Genomic DNA, 17,260 nt, shown 5'->3' with positions numbered 1-17,260 from the left:
TTTCTTAGGCTAGACTAGAGAGTGATATTTCTAAGAGTTGATTAAATATGTAAGTCTAAAATTTGTGATTATTAGTACTTTTCTAAGATAGTTTTCTTTAAAAATAATGAAACATGCATTGTAGGAGAAGGAAGGTGAATCCATACATCTTTTTATATTAGAAACCATTTTCTTTGATTCTTGATCCTTAGCTCCCATTCTGAGAGTCTCAAAGAATGTAAAGAAAATCAAGATGTATAATTTGGACTAAATAACTTAAATTTCAGTCTGAAGTTGACTCGAGAGAAATTATTACCATAGCCAAGTGTTTTATGGCTAAGTAAACTGATACTGATTTTGAGAAACCACTGGATTGACCCAAATCTCGGTTGAACATCTAGATTTTCTGATTCGTGGGGTGAGACTGCTGCTGAGGTATAATAAAGAGGAAAATATGTTAGCTTCCTGCTGCTTCATGCAGACTAGAAGCCCTAATAAGGGAGCAGATTTATTTGTTTGGGTGAGGTCAAACAGTCTTCAAACATAGCTGTTACTCTGGCCAGACCACAGAACTCAGGAGATTGTCATGCTGCATTTCCTGACAACTTCATAGCATGTTGCTGAGGAGACAACCAACAACAAGTAGCTAATAAAATAGCACTCCTCAGGTTAGCACCTTAATGAGAGCATTCAGGAGATGCCAAAGGAAAAGTGCATGGGCACAGGAGCTCCCCCATCTGCTCCTGGTTAAAACACCCCACAGTGTGTGTGTGCACAGGCAGCAGTGGCACAGGGGGCACTGCCAGCATGGGGGATTGCTGCTCCTGGAAGCTAAACAGGGGCAGGAACTGTTTGCTGGGGATGCAGGTTTTGCAGGGATGCAGGTTTTCCTGGGGATGCAAGTTTTGCAGGGATGTAGGCTTTGCTGGGGATGCAGGCTTTCCTGGGGATGCAGGTTTTGCTGGGATGCAAGTTTTGCTGGGATGGAGGCTTTCCTGGGGATGCAGGTTTTGCAGGGATGCAAGTTTTGCTGGGATGCAGGTTGTCCTGGGGATGCAGGTTTTGCTGGTGCAGGGCAGTGGCTCCTCAGGAGGGTTCCTCTCCATGCAGTCCATCCCTGTTCATGCAGATGAGCTGCCAGTGGCCCTCGTTTTTAAATATGGATAAGCCATCTGGGAGGAAGAGGAGGAGGAGAAGGAGACCTTTGTGTGTGTGTTTGAATGGTCACCTCTGCCTTGTGGGACTCCCTCATTGTTTTATTGCTTTTAGAAGGGACCTTAACCACTTCATCTGAGTGTGAGCCCTTCTCAAAGAGTGACCTTTGAGTCACCTTAGATGGTGGCAACTCTTTTCTCACTGTTCTTGCTTTTTGCCACCATCCACAGACCCAGTTAAGTGCTCTTACAATGGAGTCTAGGAAGGATTTAAAGACTTTTAAAGCCTTTTGGTAAAAATTGCTGTTCAAATTTGATCTTGGGAAATTTTTGTGAAACACTGATGGAATTTTTCCCTCCTGTTACGGTTTGCTACCACAAACTTACATTAGCATTTAGTCTGAAGAAACATTTCAGTACTGTGCATTTGTTAGTTGCTACTCAAGTGAAATTGTATAGGAAATTTGGAGAGATACTAATCACTATTTATCAGTTTGTTTGTTTTCAGTTTCTGTGAAGTTTCTTATTGCAAATCTAAATTTACTCTAGCACTAGCAGTGATGATGTTTCATACTGTAGGAATTTACTTCTTGACTTGCTTAGCATGTAAGATGCCACATATGGTGTTTATCATTTGGGGGCCCATCTTGTGAATCTGAAGGATAAATATGTATTTATTACAGCACTTAATATTTCTTTAAAGACCAAAGCTGAAAATTGGCTTTTAATTACAGTAAATTTAGTTTTATTACCGAAAATGATGTCTTACCTTTCAGTATAATTAGCCCTTTTTTCTGGAATTCTCTTTTCCCCGGAGCAGTATGGAAAGCCCTTTAATGCTTATTTAATGATGGCAGGTTGGGGTATAATTATTCAGCTTTTGAACTGTTGCTGTAAAAATAATAACATGATTAGCTTTTATGTTAATGTCCAAAGCTAGTGGTTTGTTTTATGAGTAGTTATGTTGGTAGTATTTTGGTACAGAAAAAAAATGTTTCATGGCAGTACCACAGCTGTGCTTGGAGCTGTTTCACAGAGAGCAGTCGTGGTAAATACAGAGGAACAGGGCTGGCTTTGAGTATGTGGAGGAGCCTGTGCATGAAATATGTAGACTTTTTCTGTTTAATTCATGTAGGTGATTGGCAAATCATTTATTAATTAATAAGAGTAATGAAAGCAAGCATAGAGCTGCTTATAAAATAATTACAGAAATTAATAGTGGGCAGATGCAAAGTTGCATACAGTCACCACCAGTTTTGTGTGAATTTCTGATTTATTGGCAGTGAAATCAGTGATGTTATGTAACCTGTGGTGGGTTGGCTGCTCACACTCCCCCTCCTCACAGCACTGAGGTGAAACCAGGATCTGCTGCAGCACCTCCTTCCCTGTCTCATTCTCTGGCCTGGCTGCTCCCAGGGCTGTTCCTCACAGCTTTTCCCTCACTCCAGAACTGCCCTGGCCTTTTCCCACAGCAGTTTCCCTGGCAGAGCTGGGCACCACCACCAGAGCCAAACTGAAGGGATCTCCTGGCTCATTGATTTTGCCCCTTGTAAATTGAAACATATTCAGGCTAACATGTTTAGCTCTGAAGATCTGTAAGAATTTTATTCTGTAATTTCCAGACACCTTAAAGAGCTTGAATGTATCAGGGGCCTCTTGCAAAAGACCAGAGGCAGCAAAGCCAGCCTGTCCCAGGAAATGTCTTTATTTTCCCTACCTTCCTCAGCATGTCCCAAATGCCAAAGAATCTGGTCTGTGGAATCCCAAGGCAGCCCAGGGAAGGGGATTGTGACTCACTCTTCAGTTCTTGCCCACTGACCTGGAAAAAAACATTTCCTCCCTCCAGATCTGCCCACAGGGAAACTCATGACCAGACTGGAGCCCTTGGATGTCATTATCAGGAGACATGTCCCACTGTGTCTGCCATCTCTGAATGGCTGTGTCAATCTGTAATGCCTCTGGCTGCACTGAATCCCACCCTCCTCCTCCTCCTCCTCCTCCTCCCGCGGAGCAGCTTTTGAGCCAAGGCAGGGGCAGCCCTGTGCTTGCTGCAGCAGGATGCAGACACGGGGGCAGAAGCAAAGACAAATATGCAAGCAAACAAAATCACAGAGTATTTAAAACTCTTTTTCAAAGAGCAGTAAATCAAATCCAAGGACTGAGTAGTCTTAAACTATTTTTGTTCCTTCCATAACTTTATCAAACTTCATCCTGGAGCAGTCCACAATGGATCACCTGTTTAGAACTGTACTCCCTTCCCTGGCTCACAATTGATCATGACCATTATCTATCTTTTAACCTTGTGCAGGTGGCATCCTTTCACTTAAATAATTTATATTCCTCTTCATTTTTATGCTTGAATATATTTATAAGTTCACTGTATTATTTCTGGACCTATTTTTAAATGTCACTTCATGTGCACTTTCAAGAGTGCTGATACAAATTGTGGAGTTGGCATTAATGAGATGACTGTGCATGGGCACCATTTGAGCTGCAGGAGCATTACATCTTTTAAGACCTTTGTTAGAATTTTTTTAGTCTCTGGAAGAGCAGGCAGGGTCCAAAGCCAGAGAACCAAATGCAGAGTAGCAGCCTTCCTTGTGGTGCAGTAGTTAGAGAGGTAAGTTCTACCTGCTTTGAGGTGAACATGCCTGTGTTGACAGGGTTGGAGAAAGACTTTGGAAAAAAGGCTCAGAGTGGGTACAGGGATAAGAGATATTTTCAACCCCTCCTTTGGAAGGTTTAGGTGGAATACATTTCTCTGCCAGAAAACCACTTTTGTCATAGTTTTATAGACTTCAGTTGTCTTGCAGGTTCTTTTTTATTAATCCTTCAGAAGCGCAAATTCACCCATTCAACCTCAGTTATTATGGTTGAGGCTGCTTCCTTGTTCTACTTTTCATTTTTCTTAGTTTATTTTTCTTATTCCATATAATTGTGGTGCTATTATTGTTAATTAAATAATTCCAGTATTAATGCTTTTAGAATAAGGCAGTGTGAAGTAAGGTGTGATTTTCAAGATTTCTCTTTGTTTTCAGTGTTATTTTACTGATAAATTGTGAAGCTAAGTAGGATTTTGTAGAATAAAGTGGGTTTCATTCATTAAGCCAGACCTTCCTTTCAGTGTAGTTGGATATTTCCAGTTTTATTCTTTGATATTTATTTGTAAACTGATTAGTGTTGACTTTTGCCTTACAGAATTGTTGTGCTTATGTGCCATGAATATTTAACAGATAAATTTACTCTTTGGGAACATTCAGCAAAGCAGAGAACTTGAATCAAATAATGAACATTCATGACTGGCATGTTTTTGCATACCATGAACTCAATGCTATTAACATCAATTAGGGGCTTAAGTTACTAATCATAAATCTTAAAGCTGCACTCAGCAAATAGCTGTTGAGCAACCATAGATGGAAATATTTGCTTAAACCATTTGCTGCACATTTGTGTAGGATAAACAAATTCATACAAATTTTGTTCATTAGAGGAATACTTGCCCTCGATAAGGAATGTTAATTTTGCATATGGTCAGTTGTGGTTCCCTTGCCCATCTCTCTCTGCAGGACTCCGTGCTGAAATGTCCCTTTAAACAGGGATGCAGACATCAATCAGGAGCAACATCTGCTTCAGGTGTTGTGGAATAAATTAGTCCATATCACTGGCAATCTAGTGCAAACTATGGCTTATGCAGTAGGAATTGATTTCAGATATCCCAGCATGGTCAGAACTTCCAATGGGTTATTTAATTACACACAAAAAGGTCATACTATATCCACGGATCTGCAATACTTGTAGTGTTTTGTTTATTGGTCAATATTTTTGTGTCTGATATGCTTCAAATGACGTAAAGTCAGCACAGGTTTTTAACCAGAAAGTCCTGTCAGATTTATCTTAAAATCCATTTACATGTTTTACAAATAACTAACATTTTACTGGTGGAAAGGAGCTGCTGCAGAGGTGATTGGAGAGGTGAGAAGGTAATAAAACACACTGCTTAGTGTGCTGTAATTGGGTGTCAGTGCAAATGAGATTATTTCATTTATTTAGTAATTGCAAAATTTATTTAAGATGCCTGTGACATTTAAACTGTTCATTTATACACCATAACAATTCTATTCTAATTGTAATATTAGTCTTTTTGCTGCTTTTAAAGGAGGCCAATGAGGGATTTACTTGAAAAAAGCATTTAATTTCTCTGTAAACTTCTGGGTCTTAGGTCTCCCCTCTCTTTCCTCTTTTGCCCTAACTCATAGTTTGAGGCTGTAAAGAAGGTGGTGCCAGATATTAACTACCATAATTATTTACACTGTCATTCCACTGCATCAGGAAAAAAAAAAAAAAAAAAGTCATAGTAATGCTTGTTAATCATGCTCCTACCCTGGCTTCCACATTTTTTTACTGTTTTTCTTTTTGCAAAATGTATGATTGAGTTTATGATTTTTATCTCAGAGAAAAATATAATTAACGTGGTGGTGAACTAGGGCTGCTGAGTATTATAAAAAATCTGCAATGGCAAGATGACAGATTGTGAAAACAACTTCAGAAGGGGAATAATGTAAATGCAGCTGATTTGTCTGTGGCCATTTCCTTTTGCTGCAGCCATGCTGTGAGGAGTGTACTGCACTTGTGAATGACACAAAGAGAAATCTTGAAATAATTCTGCCTTTCCTGTGTCTTTTCTTTTGAAAAAGTATTGGCAGCTAAAGGAAAATTCATTTTTAGGTTTCAGATACCCTTCTTTAGAGGCTGTGTTGCATCAGGACCCTTGGTCATCTGTAGGCTTATACTCTGCAAACCTATGAAAGTCAGAGCCAGATTTTAATAACTTTATATTCCATAGCCTACTTAGACTTGTTTTCTTGAGCAGTCTTTTTTTAAACATTTCCCCACAACAATACAAACATTAAACTGATTAAACTCAGTTGGATTTTTTTTTGTGCTTTAATTCTATAAATCTGCAAACAATGGATCCTCATTGAAGTGGGGCCACTAAATCCTAGTCAGATTTGAAGTTCTGTTTCTAATGTTATTCAAGAAACATTCACCTTAACAGATGATTTTTTGTGTGAGAGCTGATGGAATATGTGCTAGATGCCTGTTGAGTATGCATGTGCAATACAGTATTTTGCTCTTTGCAAAGGAAAAACATAAGCAAAAGCATTTCATCAGGATAACAGCAATTTATACACAAAGTAATTTTATCCTTAAAAATCTCAGAAATTTACAGTCTAGATCTACTTTTGCTTATGAAGAAGAAAGAAATGTGCTTGGTGTGCTTTGGGGACATAGTTTAGAGGTGGACCTGGCAGTGCTGTGTTGAGGGCTGGGCTCAGTGCTCTTGGAGATCTTTTCCAGCATTAATTATTTTCTTATTCTAGTGCTGCTACCTGCTTTTTGTTCCACAAAGACTTGTTTCTGTCTTTTCTCTCTTTTCATACTGCTTTATCCGACCCCCCTTGCATCCCTGCCTTTCCTAGCACTCTGCAGTGCTGCATCACCCAGCAGGGTGGGGCTGGGCTGAGCTCCACTGACCCTCCTGCTGTGGGTTTAGATGCCATCGTGTCAGCAGCAGGTTCTTAGAGCTCCAGCTGGCAGTACATCAGCATTTTTGATGCTGTGCCCTAACAAAAAGTGGGTGTGCTGCTGCTTCTCCAACCCACAGTGATATGTTGTGGCATTGTAATTGTGCAAAATGCGTTTTTTCCCTGCTACAAAGCCTCTTCAGAAAGCACATCAGATGTGGAGATGGTAACGGTTGCGTGGAAGATTGGACCTTGTTGCCAACTCTTTACCTCCCAGAGAACAAGGATTCCTTTGAACTTTCTTCCTAATTTGATAATTTCTCCCTGTCCCTAAAAGCATGCAGTAGCTCGTTTGCACTCACTCGTCCTTAGTTTTGTTTTTTAGCCATTGTACCACAGGGTAACAGACAAAGAGAAAGTGTAAAATGTAGATGATCAGGTCCCAGAACAAACCTCTTGTTCTTACACAAACACAACAGAAGGCTGTGTGCACTTTGAGGCAATATCAACTACTTTTGGAAGTAGTCACAATAAAAGTCCTGCAGAAACCTTAGACTCCATGAAAGACAAAGGTGGCAGTGCTGCTGTGCAGATTTCTGTTCATTTTGCAGCAATTCTAAAAATTGACAGTGGTGGTATGTGTGCCCTGCATTTCTATGGCCAGGAAACAAACCCAAGAGAGCTTCTTGTCCTGCCTGTTATACATGTACACATTTAATTAGTGACATTGGTTTTTCCTGTTCAGTTCAAATACCTACCACTTAACTACCATGTTAAATGCATGGTCACATGTAGAGACTGTGTTAAGCCAATAATAAGATTTTGAAAATGGATCAAGTCAAAGTTAAGGTTGCTTGATAAATATGAATTTGTTTCTTTGGACCATATGCATATGGATTTAGATTTTAATTACATTATTGAATTATTTTTACAGTAGTTTTTAGCCCAGATGACTCTTCAGGGTGACACTAAAATAGTCTCTGTCTTGAGACGAAAGACTGTGGATGGAAACCTCCTTACCTGCAGCTGTCAAGGTGGTTGGAGAGTGAACTATAAATGAGAGGGTATTTTAGCAAAGAGAAAGGATCATTGGGATCATCTCCTGGTGGAAGCATTTGCCCACTCTCATAAAGAATGTATTTGATCCCTGCCCACGCACCAATTTCCTGTGAGATCCATTTATTTCTAGATTGGAGCTCTGAGGTCTGGACTGCCAAAATGCAGCCACTCAGAGCTCTGATTTAACATCAATGTTAATTTGTTCATCTGTGTTTAAAACTCAGTGCTATGAAACCCAGTTTCTTCTGGAACCCAGAGTTTTCTTCTGGTGTCCCGACAGTAAGTCAGGTGATCAACCAATAAAAATATTTCAAACCCAGTATTTGAATTTGGCAATGTTTTGCCCACAATTGCAATGGTGATTTTATCCTGAAACTCAACATTGTATTTTAATACAAGGGAGTTCAGTCATCCCTGGTTACAAAATAATATTTAAAGAGGATGGCAGCATGCTTGAACTTAAGGAAACTCAGACAAATTGAAGTTAATTCCTATCAGAATTCAATACCTTTCTAATGGAAGGAGTGATTCCACAGTAATTGTGTTTTGCTTTCCAGGAGGGCTCCCTCTGCATGTGTAAAGTCACCTGCAGAAGTTTTCAGCTGATGTCCTTTCAAACTGTATCTGCCTTTGAAAATAATGGCACTTAGAGATGCCACTGGAATCTCTTTGGGATGTTGACATTTCTGTGCTGTTTACAAGGCTGTAGCTTTCTATACAAGCTGACACTGCTGTGCAGAGTTAGGAGCTAAGCCAAGCGAGTATGGAGGCATAAATCAAGAGAGGAAATTTATAGGAATGTTGCAGTATTATAAAATTTTTGATTGTCCTAATGAACATTGAATTACAAGTTGGTGCAATTTTTTTTAAAACTTTTTGTCAGCTATAGTTAGAATACATGACAGTATCCATCATGGGTCTTTTCAAAGACAAAAAACCCCAAGAATGAAAAGCTTTGTGAATAGTTTTTTCCACATTTTTGTATTTACTTGTGTATTGATTTTTTAAAACTATGATTTTTTATTTTTACACCCAAAAGGCCAATCTTTTATTATTTTTGTCACTTCTTACCAGCACAAGCCTTCACATTTAGCCATCTGTATCACAGCATAAAGATACTTGAGACTTCTTGTTTTCAATGTACTTTGGAAATATGACTCACTATAAATAAACCAATAACTGCTACATCTTGATAACCTCAATTAGCATAGCAAACCCATTTTATCTATGGCTAAATGTGTGCATATATCAAAACTTTAAATGTAGGAATCATAACCATTTGAGTAAAATTGACATAATTGCTACAGTTTCAAAAAAATGTAATGACACTTAATTAAGCCTGAATCTAATGAATTGACTAGAATTTGTATAGAGCAGTGTCCTCGTGCTACACCTCGTGCTCTGTGTGTAGCTTTGTGTCTTTTTATCTAGTTTAAGCAAGGGTTTGAAGGTTTGAACTCATGTTTTTCTAAATTCTTTTTATGTTTCCATTAACTGCATTGTCTAATCTTGAAAAAAATTGTCTTTATATTCCCAGTCTTCACACCATAATAGGTTACCTCATTTCAAAAACAGATGTTGTCTCTGATGAGAGTCTTTCATTCAGTATGTAAAAGTACTCAAGAAGTGTTTGTGTAATGGAAACTTCTAGACAAAGATAACTTCTGGAAATACTACTTGGTCCTAAAGCTTAATTTCAAAATCTTTGAATGAATTTATATGGGTGAGCATGAAGGTGACCAAGGAAGTGTTCATGAGGGAAAGAGATTGATAGAGTGGAGTCTGTGGAAGAATAAGAACACAGTAACCCTTTACATGTTTTCTCTGCAGTTGATTGGTAGAATAGTAGATTCACTTGCAAATAAATTATCTTTTGCAAATAAATTATCTGACTATACTTTGTATACTGACTATACTTTGCATAGTCAGAGGATCTGCAAAACTCAGAGCCTGAAGTATTTTGCTGTTAAAGTCTCACAATAATTTCTAAAACCATTGAATGTGTTCCTGGTGTCCCAGGTTCCCCGTCCGAGCCCCCGTCGTGCAGCGCCAGCTCCATCACCTGCCCCACTGCCTGCACCTGCAGCAACAACGTCGTGGATTGCCGGGGAAGGGGCTTAACAGAGATCCCAGCCAACCTCCCCGAGGACATTTGGGAAATGTAAGTGCCAGCCTAATGCACAAATCTTTTCCAGGTCTCTCCATTTTTATTCCATTTCATGGCCTCCTGTGTGGAAGAAAGGCATGTGTTTTAAAAACTGTTTTAAGTAGTTGTCAGGTATATTGTAATTGTCCTCTTTGATTTGTTCTTTTGATCTAAGGGCTCAAATCATTTTTAAATGTAAATTAAAATAGTTTGGTACTGTCCTACCTGAAAGCAAGATAATGTTCTTGAGGCCTTAAGTTTAGACTGTGTTTACATTTCACAAACCTGGAATTGCAGTTCTGTAGTCAGTAAATGAAAATACACAGACCTTTCTTATTTCTTGTCAGTGATTTCCCCATGAGATGGAGGGATGTCTTTTTAGCTTGGCAGGATGCATTTATAATGAATTAGAACATCAGAGCCCATTGTCCCTGCTGATTTTACCTTCTGTATCTCATCTTTCACATTGTTATTTCTAGTTCTTTAACAGTTTTGTGACTTGTGTTGTGGAATCAGATATTTGTTTTACAGACTTTTTTGCCTTTAGGAATTGGAATAATTTATTTCTGTGTCCACGACTTTGTATTATTGTGGTCCTGAAATACTGTTACATTAAACCAATTTACTTGTGGTTAGTCCACAGGGAATGTAGATCAATTCTTTTCCTATTTAGGTTCTTGTCATACAGAGTTTTCTGATATCCAGCCAGCTTTTGCAGACTACACAGTATAAATTCAAATATTTGTATGGTCACTGGACTCATCCAGCTTCTTGTTGCTATATAAATCCTGGTACACAGCAAAATTTACCATGATAAAGCATAAATTCATAAGATTGTGGAGTGTTCTGGGTTGGAAGCAATCCTAAAGACCATCTACCATGGGCAGGGATATCTTCCCTTATCCCAGGTTGCTCCAAATTCCATCCAGCCAGGCCTTGGACACTTCCAGGGATGGGGCAGCCACAGCTTCTCTGGGCACCCTGTGCCAGGGCCTCCCCACCCTCACAGGGAAGAATTGCTTCCCATACCCATCTAACCCTGCCTCTGGCAGTTTTCAGCCATTCTCCCTGGTCCTGTCACTCCAGGCTCTTGTCCAAAGTCCCTCTCCATCTCTCCTGGAGCCCCCTTAGGTACTGGAAAAGGCTTTAAGGTTTTCCCAGAGCTGAACACCCCCAGCTCTCCCAGCCTTTCTCAGGAGCAGAGGGGCTCCAGCCCTCTCATTGTCTGTGTGACCTCCTCTGGACTTGCTCCAGCTGATCCATGTCCCTCTAATGCTGTGGGCAAAGAACCCCAAGGAACATTGAATTCAACTAGTTCTTGTATTTCCCTCTAACTCAGTATTTTCTTGTAAGCCAAATTGCTCTGGTAAGAACACTTGACTTACAAACTGTTCTACAAAATTGAAACACACAGCTGTTGCTCTAACACAGTTATTATAGGTGACCTACATTTCACTCTGTTTCAGTATTAATTAAAGATCTTCCATTCAGCCTTCCTACCTTTCTTCATTAGCATGGGTAGGCTGAACCTTCTCTGACAAAGCTGCCAAAAAGTCCTAAAACTGTTTTTGTTGATAAAAACCCATCACAAACCAGGAAACTCGCTTGTCATGGGACATCAAACAAGCATCATATGACGCTAATTTTCCCTCTCCCACAAATGACTTAGAAGTGTGTTGTGTTACTCTATTACTCCTTGAAGTGAAGGACTTCATTGCAAGAATGTTTGCTACTAAGTAAGCAATTTAGGAAAGCTAGAAGTCTGTATCCCAGACTTGCTTTTTCATAATTTCATAAAATAGGTAGCAAGAATGTAGAAATGCAATTTGGTTTTTTATAGAGCTTCTTGTTCAGTTGGGAGCTGACAGCAGCAGCCAAACTGACTGAGGAAAAATGAGTTACAAGAAATTGAAGCTGAGGAATACAGACTGTGTGCTGGGTGTTATAAAAGATTCTCTGCTTACAAGGTGGTTCTGTTTTGCTTTTCAGAGGAGAAATGAACAGTTTATGTCATAGAGAAGCACATGAGAATAAGCACAGAAAAGTTTTGCCTGACTGTCTTGGGTGAAAACAAAATCATTAAGCACCTGGAGGCATTTAATGAAAAGAAATACTGAAATGCATATGGTGTGGTGGTTTGCTGGTACATGAACAAAACAGTCATTCCCTATTTTGGGACAGCATCTACAGTAAAAGGAGAGGTTGCAGTTATTTAGAAAGTATGAGAGAAAATGCATGCAAGGTAAATAAGAATATGGTGTGAGTGTAGAATGGGCTTGATGCTGGAGAGGTGTAGGGAGGGAGGCATGACCAACAAACTGTGAGGAGACAAAGCCTCCAAAGAATCTGTTTTTCTGCTCAGACTTGATCACAACCTTGCAGCCAGTGCCTGTTAGACAGAATGACAGCTCAGCCCACAGAGCCAGCAAAGTCAGGGGGTAGCAGAGACCTATAACCACATTGTTTGAGCTGCTCTGGGCTCAGGACATGGGCTGGATAGATCCTTTCTCAGTCATTAGTGATTCCCTGGCATAAATCAGCCAAAGGACAGTTTTCCTGCACGTGCAGATGTGGGCACTGGGGGTAAGGGCACTGCCAGCCCTGGCTGTAGTGTTTCAAACAGTATTTACTTCCAAGTGCTGCCTGCCACATTTGTTTGATGCCTCCCAGCCATGGACAGTAGCAGTAACCCCCAATTGATCTTTTCCTGCCTTCCAACACTCTTCCTCTGCCCCTTCTTTAGAAGGAAGTTTTCATCCTGTTTATCTGCCCCAGACTGGTGCACTCATTTTTTATTTATGACTGCAAGCAAGGCTATATTTTAGGATGTGAATTCTGGGCAGGTCTTGTCTGAGAATTTTGCACACCTTAAAACAGTGGTGCAGGGACTGCCACTTGTGCCTTTGTGTTTGATAACAGTTGGTGCAAGACTTTCCTGGGTGAAACAGCCCCCCAAAGGCAGGACACAGCCCCCCTCCTGCTGCCAGAGGTGCTCGTGCCTGGAGATCACTGGTGCTGGCTGCTGCTTCTCTGAAGGGTCTTCAGATTGCTTAAAAGAAGGAATTAATTATTTGCTAAAGCTAGAGGCTGGATTGTGGTTGGGATGCTTGAGAGAATGTAAACAAGCTGAGCCCAGTACAGAAAGTGATGGGAAAAGAAGGGTGAGTTCAAATGAGGAAACAACCAAACACATGAGGAGAAGAATTGGGAACAAAGGAAATCAAGACAGGGTGAGCAAAGTGCTGTGAGAAAGGAAGGAATATTTGGTGATAAGGCCAGAGATTGGTGCCAGTGGACACCAGCTGTGTAGGATGGACTGTGGGGATGTGGCAGAGGACTGGGACACTGGAGTTGAGCAGGTTGTGGGGGCAGGACAGAGGGACACAGGGAGAGGTGGAATCAATGAGTCCTTTCCCATCAGAAAGCGCACTTGCCTTGGAGAGCCTTCCTGCCTCCTCACCATGTACTTGGGAAACCCAGCAACAATTTGTGTGTCTGACCCTGTGCATCAGGGACTATCTAGGCACAGATTAACTTTTAAACTACACAGGGAGCTCCTGTTTGCACTGCTGCTATTCATATTCTATGTAGTTAGAGAGCACTACAGGGGTCTGGGATTCATACTTCTGTTACACTTGAGTTTCCTTGTGATAGAATCAGTAATTTCAGCTTTTGGGTTCAAGGCCACTGAATTAAATGTTTGGGGTTTTTTGGTTGTTTGTTTGTTTTTTAAGTAAAAAGAAAGAAATTAGAAAATTCTAGAAAGTGCTAAAGTTAATGTTTGTAGCTGCAGTCATCATTTGAAGCTTCTGAGTATATTTGTGGTGGTATCTCTTTAACTGCAGTACAGTCTCATGCTGCTGTTGAAAACTTGGATTAATTTCTTGTTGTCTAGGGATGCATCAGGGATGTGTAGGGAGGGAGCCTGTGTATATAGAAAGGGTCTGTTCACTTGTTGCAGAAACAGGAAAATTGTAAAATGGGGACTGTGGGGAAGATCACATGAATCTCATGAATGCTGCTCAGAGAATTGGGTTGGGTCTCTTCTTGCCAGTGGTTTTATTAATTGATTCTGGGCACGTGAGTTGCACAAACTTTCCTTGGGTGGTCACTGGTGATGTAATCTCAGGTTCTGGCTGACTCAGCTGAGACGTTCAGAAGTGTTGAGGACTCACAGCTGCAGCAAGAGTCAACAGGGCTGTGCTTTGAACACTTTGTGCTGTGCAGCACTAATTGCTCAGAAAAGCCAAGTCTCAATCATCTGCAGACTTATAAATCAAACTCCAGAATGTGAATTATATCCTTAAATCTTGAAACAGAGCTGAGATCTGTTCACATCAAGTTTGCTTCACCACTGTCACTTAACCTGTACCATGCTCTGCGTCTGGTGAGATTAAGAGAAATAGAATTGAATGAGCCAAGAGTAAAGCTGGGTAGGAAGTGCCTGAATCAGAAATGAGGCCCATTTGTTTAAATGCTGATGCAATTGCTCCAGACAATAAAGAGGCTGCCAGTCCCTGAAGGAAAAGTGCAGTTTAGGCACCATGACTGGTGAGATGAGAACCACAGCTTCCTCTGACACCTGAGAGGAGCAAACGGGGATGGCAGCCCTTCCAGCAGCATCTAGGCTTGGCCTAAGGTTGGTTTTAGTCACTTATTCTACATGGGTTTAGTTTAGCATTTTCACTTTTGATAGCTGAATTGGTGGCTGATGTTTTTGTAGGTATAAGCAGAATTTCTACTCTTAGGAAAAATTCTAGAGTTCAAGCACAGGAAAAATGTAACATTGGTTTTCTCCTGGTTCTGGCAAAATGAACACAAACCTCATTTTCTGCAAGATGATCACTTTGTAATGTAATGTTCTAGTTGTTCTACCTTTAATGAATGGTTTCCTGACAAATTTAATGTCATGAGGGTACCACAGTGCTGGGCAGTGTTGCAGACCTGTAGGCAGACAAGTTTGCTGTGCTTGTTTCAGAAATTGTCTTAGAAAGAAATTGCCTTCTCTGTTCCTCAGTACCTGCAGGAATATTTCAGGTCAGCTAGGACTTCAGCTGGGAATCTTTAGGGAAGCATTTGTGATTTGCAGAGGGTGATGAACAATTTCTAGGTGTTTAAGTTACTGGTATATTCAAAATTAATTTTCCTCCAACTAAAATAAGTCAGAAAAGCTATTATAGAAAAATTGAGCACCAGCTCAATTATTCATTATAATAAGAATACTTTTTTGTTATAAAAATTATAAATTAATTACACAACAGTATTTTCATGTTTATTAACAATTGGCTTTGAAGTTCTCAGTTTCATAAAGGCAAGAGGTTTTTCTCTTATCAAGAATATAGATGTATAGAAACTGTAAGCTTCATGGATAAAGGAATGACAGTTTTTCATTTAACATTGTTCTTCCTCCTGAAAGAAAATTATAATAATTTTTCCAGACTTCCAGTAAATACTGCAGCAGAAGCCAGCACAGTATTTTTGAACAATGCAGTAAATGCTCCCTAATTGCCTCTGGTGGCAAGTTCTCTGGCTGGGGAATCAGGCTGGCTCCTCCAGTTGAATCATATAATATGATTTTCATTCACTGCTGGAAATTGGCTCTGGTCAGCTTCTCATGTCTAACCTGACTACTATTTTCTGGATCTCACCAGGCAAACTGCGTCTTGCATTCCACAGAAGTTTATTTTGTTGGGCCAAAAATATGGAGAAAATTTTTTGTTGAGTTCAAAACAAAAAAATAATAAAGAAATAATATTTTAGATCTATAGTGAAGAAAATAATAATATATAGAAAATTATAAAAAAGTTTTCTGTGCTGAAACAAATTAAGGAAAACAGAAAGCTGCATTTCACAGTTTTAGAAATAAGCAGCAACAGCAGGGAGTTTCTGCTGCAAGATCAAGGCAGATTTATTTCTTACATCTTTACATTTATTTCTGAAGTTGTGTAACTAATGTCATCTGCAGGCACAAGAAGGTGGGTTTGTTTTGACAAATTTCTAGATTTCATACACATGGTAATTTTCATTTCAGCCATATCAATTTTTACCTTCTTCACTGCTTTTTATAATTGAGAGATTTCTTTTAGGAAAAAAAAAAAAAAGTCATATACAGGTTAATTTATTCAGGCAAGCTTTGTAGGAGTAAACTTAAAAGGTTTTTAAGTTTGAGATTGTTTTTATTTTTAGTTTGGTTTAGGTTTTTGGGGGTTGTGTGTGTGTGTCTAGTCTCTTTTTCCCAGAGATATCACTTCAGTCCAGTATAAACACAAATTAATAATCACTAATAAAAATGAATGGTAGAACCAAAATGCATATATCTTTTATCTAATAGAAATTTCACTGCAAAACTCCTGTGTTGCCAAGCAAAATAATGAGATTGCAATATATAACGAGTATATAGTCCTAAAGCTGATTATGAAGAAGAAAAGCAATTACAGAAAATAAAATAGAGAGCATAAAATCACAACTTTGACATAAAATATACTAATCAGATTTTTTACTGGATGAAATACTAATTGTCTTTTGGCTAAAACGTGTTCTGTTTATTTTGCTTAAAAAGACTGTGAAGATAAGAAAGGATTTGAGGAATGTCTATTGTCAAATAACAGAATCTGTTGAGAAAATATTACAGGTGGCAGAATTTCAGCTACCAAAAAGCTGCTTAATTTTCCTGCTAATTTCTGGTGTTCCGCCTTTTCCTTGTTAGTATTGTAAATGTGCAGTAAAAACAGATGTACAGAATGTACACAGCTCCTAACAACAAGTTAGTTTAGAGATTAAAAAAATAACTTTTTGGTTTTTTTCTGTCAGCTTACTTCCATTTTCACTAAAGGAATAGTTTTGTGTTACAACTTGACAAATAAAATGCAAATCAGCTTGAAATCCTCAGATCCCTGAGCTAGTTACAGCATTGTGAGAAAACGTGGGAAGTGATCTGGGCTGGAAGTTTCTGGAAATAATTGGAAGTCAATAGAGGGTGGTCAGGACCGACATCCTCAAGCCATAATTAAACAGCAATGTGATGTCTTTAGGGGTTAGGCTTTCTGGGACCTCACAGAGCTTCTCAGTGAAGCAAATATTCTGGGTCTGGCTTGTTAAAAACTAACCCTACAGCTTTATATTTATCAGGTTCAACCATTGGTCAATGATTGCTTTCACATAGGTACTAGAGAAACACTCTGTTTCCTTTCAGAACAAAAAACCCCAACCGCAAAACAACCCTCCTAAAAAAAATTCCAAAAAAAAACACCAGTGAAAAGTGCTCAGCAGAGGTCTGAGTGGGGCTCAGAGCAGGTGCTGTGCTGGAAGTGAATTCCAGAACTCTGTGCACCCTGTGGGATGTCTCTTTGGAACCTTCTGAATCAAAATCCCTGGGTCTGAGCTGGAGTCACTTGTGA

At 39.5% G+C, this 17,260-nt stretch overlaps 1 protein-coding gene across 4 annotated transcripts in view; it reads left to right on the top strand.

Moving 5' to 3' along the window:
* Positions 1 to 17,260, top strand: part of SLIT3 (slit guidance ligand 3) — a 473,826-nt gene that overhangs the window by 289,841 nt on the left and 166,725 nt on the right. For all 4 annotated transcript variants that reach the window (XM_030284150.4, XM_030284149.4, XM_002189997.7 and 1 more), the window contains one exon: positions 9,737 to 9,878. In XM_030284150.4, coding sequence (XP_030140010.4) covers positions 9,737 to 9,878 — 142 coding nt within the window. The remainder of the gene's footprint in view (positions 1 to 9,736; positions 9,879 to 17,260) is intronic.

The sequence above is a fragment of the Taeniopygia guttata genome, chromosome 13 (assembly GCF_048771995.1).
Source record: "Taeniopygia guttata chromosome 13, bTaeGut7.mat, whole genome shotgun sequence".
Taxonomy (NCBI): Eukaryota; Metazoa; Chordata; class Aves; order Passeriformes; family Estrildidae; genus Taeniopygia; species Taeniopygia guttata.
Note: the sequence above shows the minus strand (reverse complement) of the source record. Positions and strands in the feature narration are given on the sequence as shown.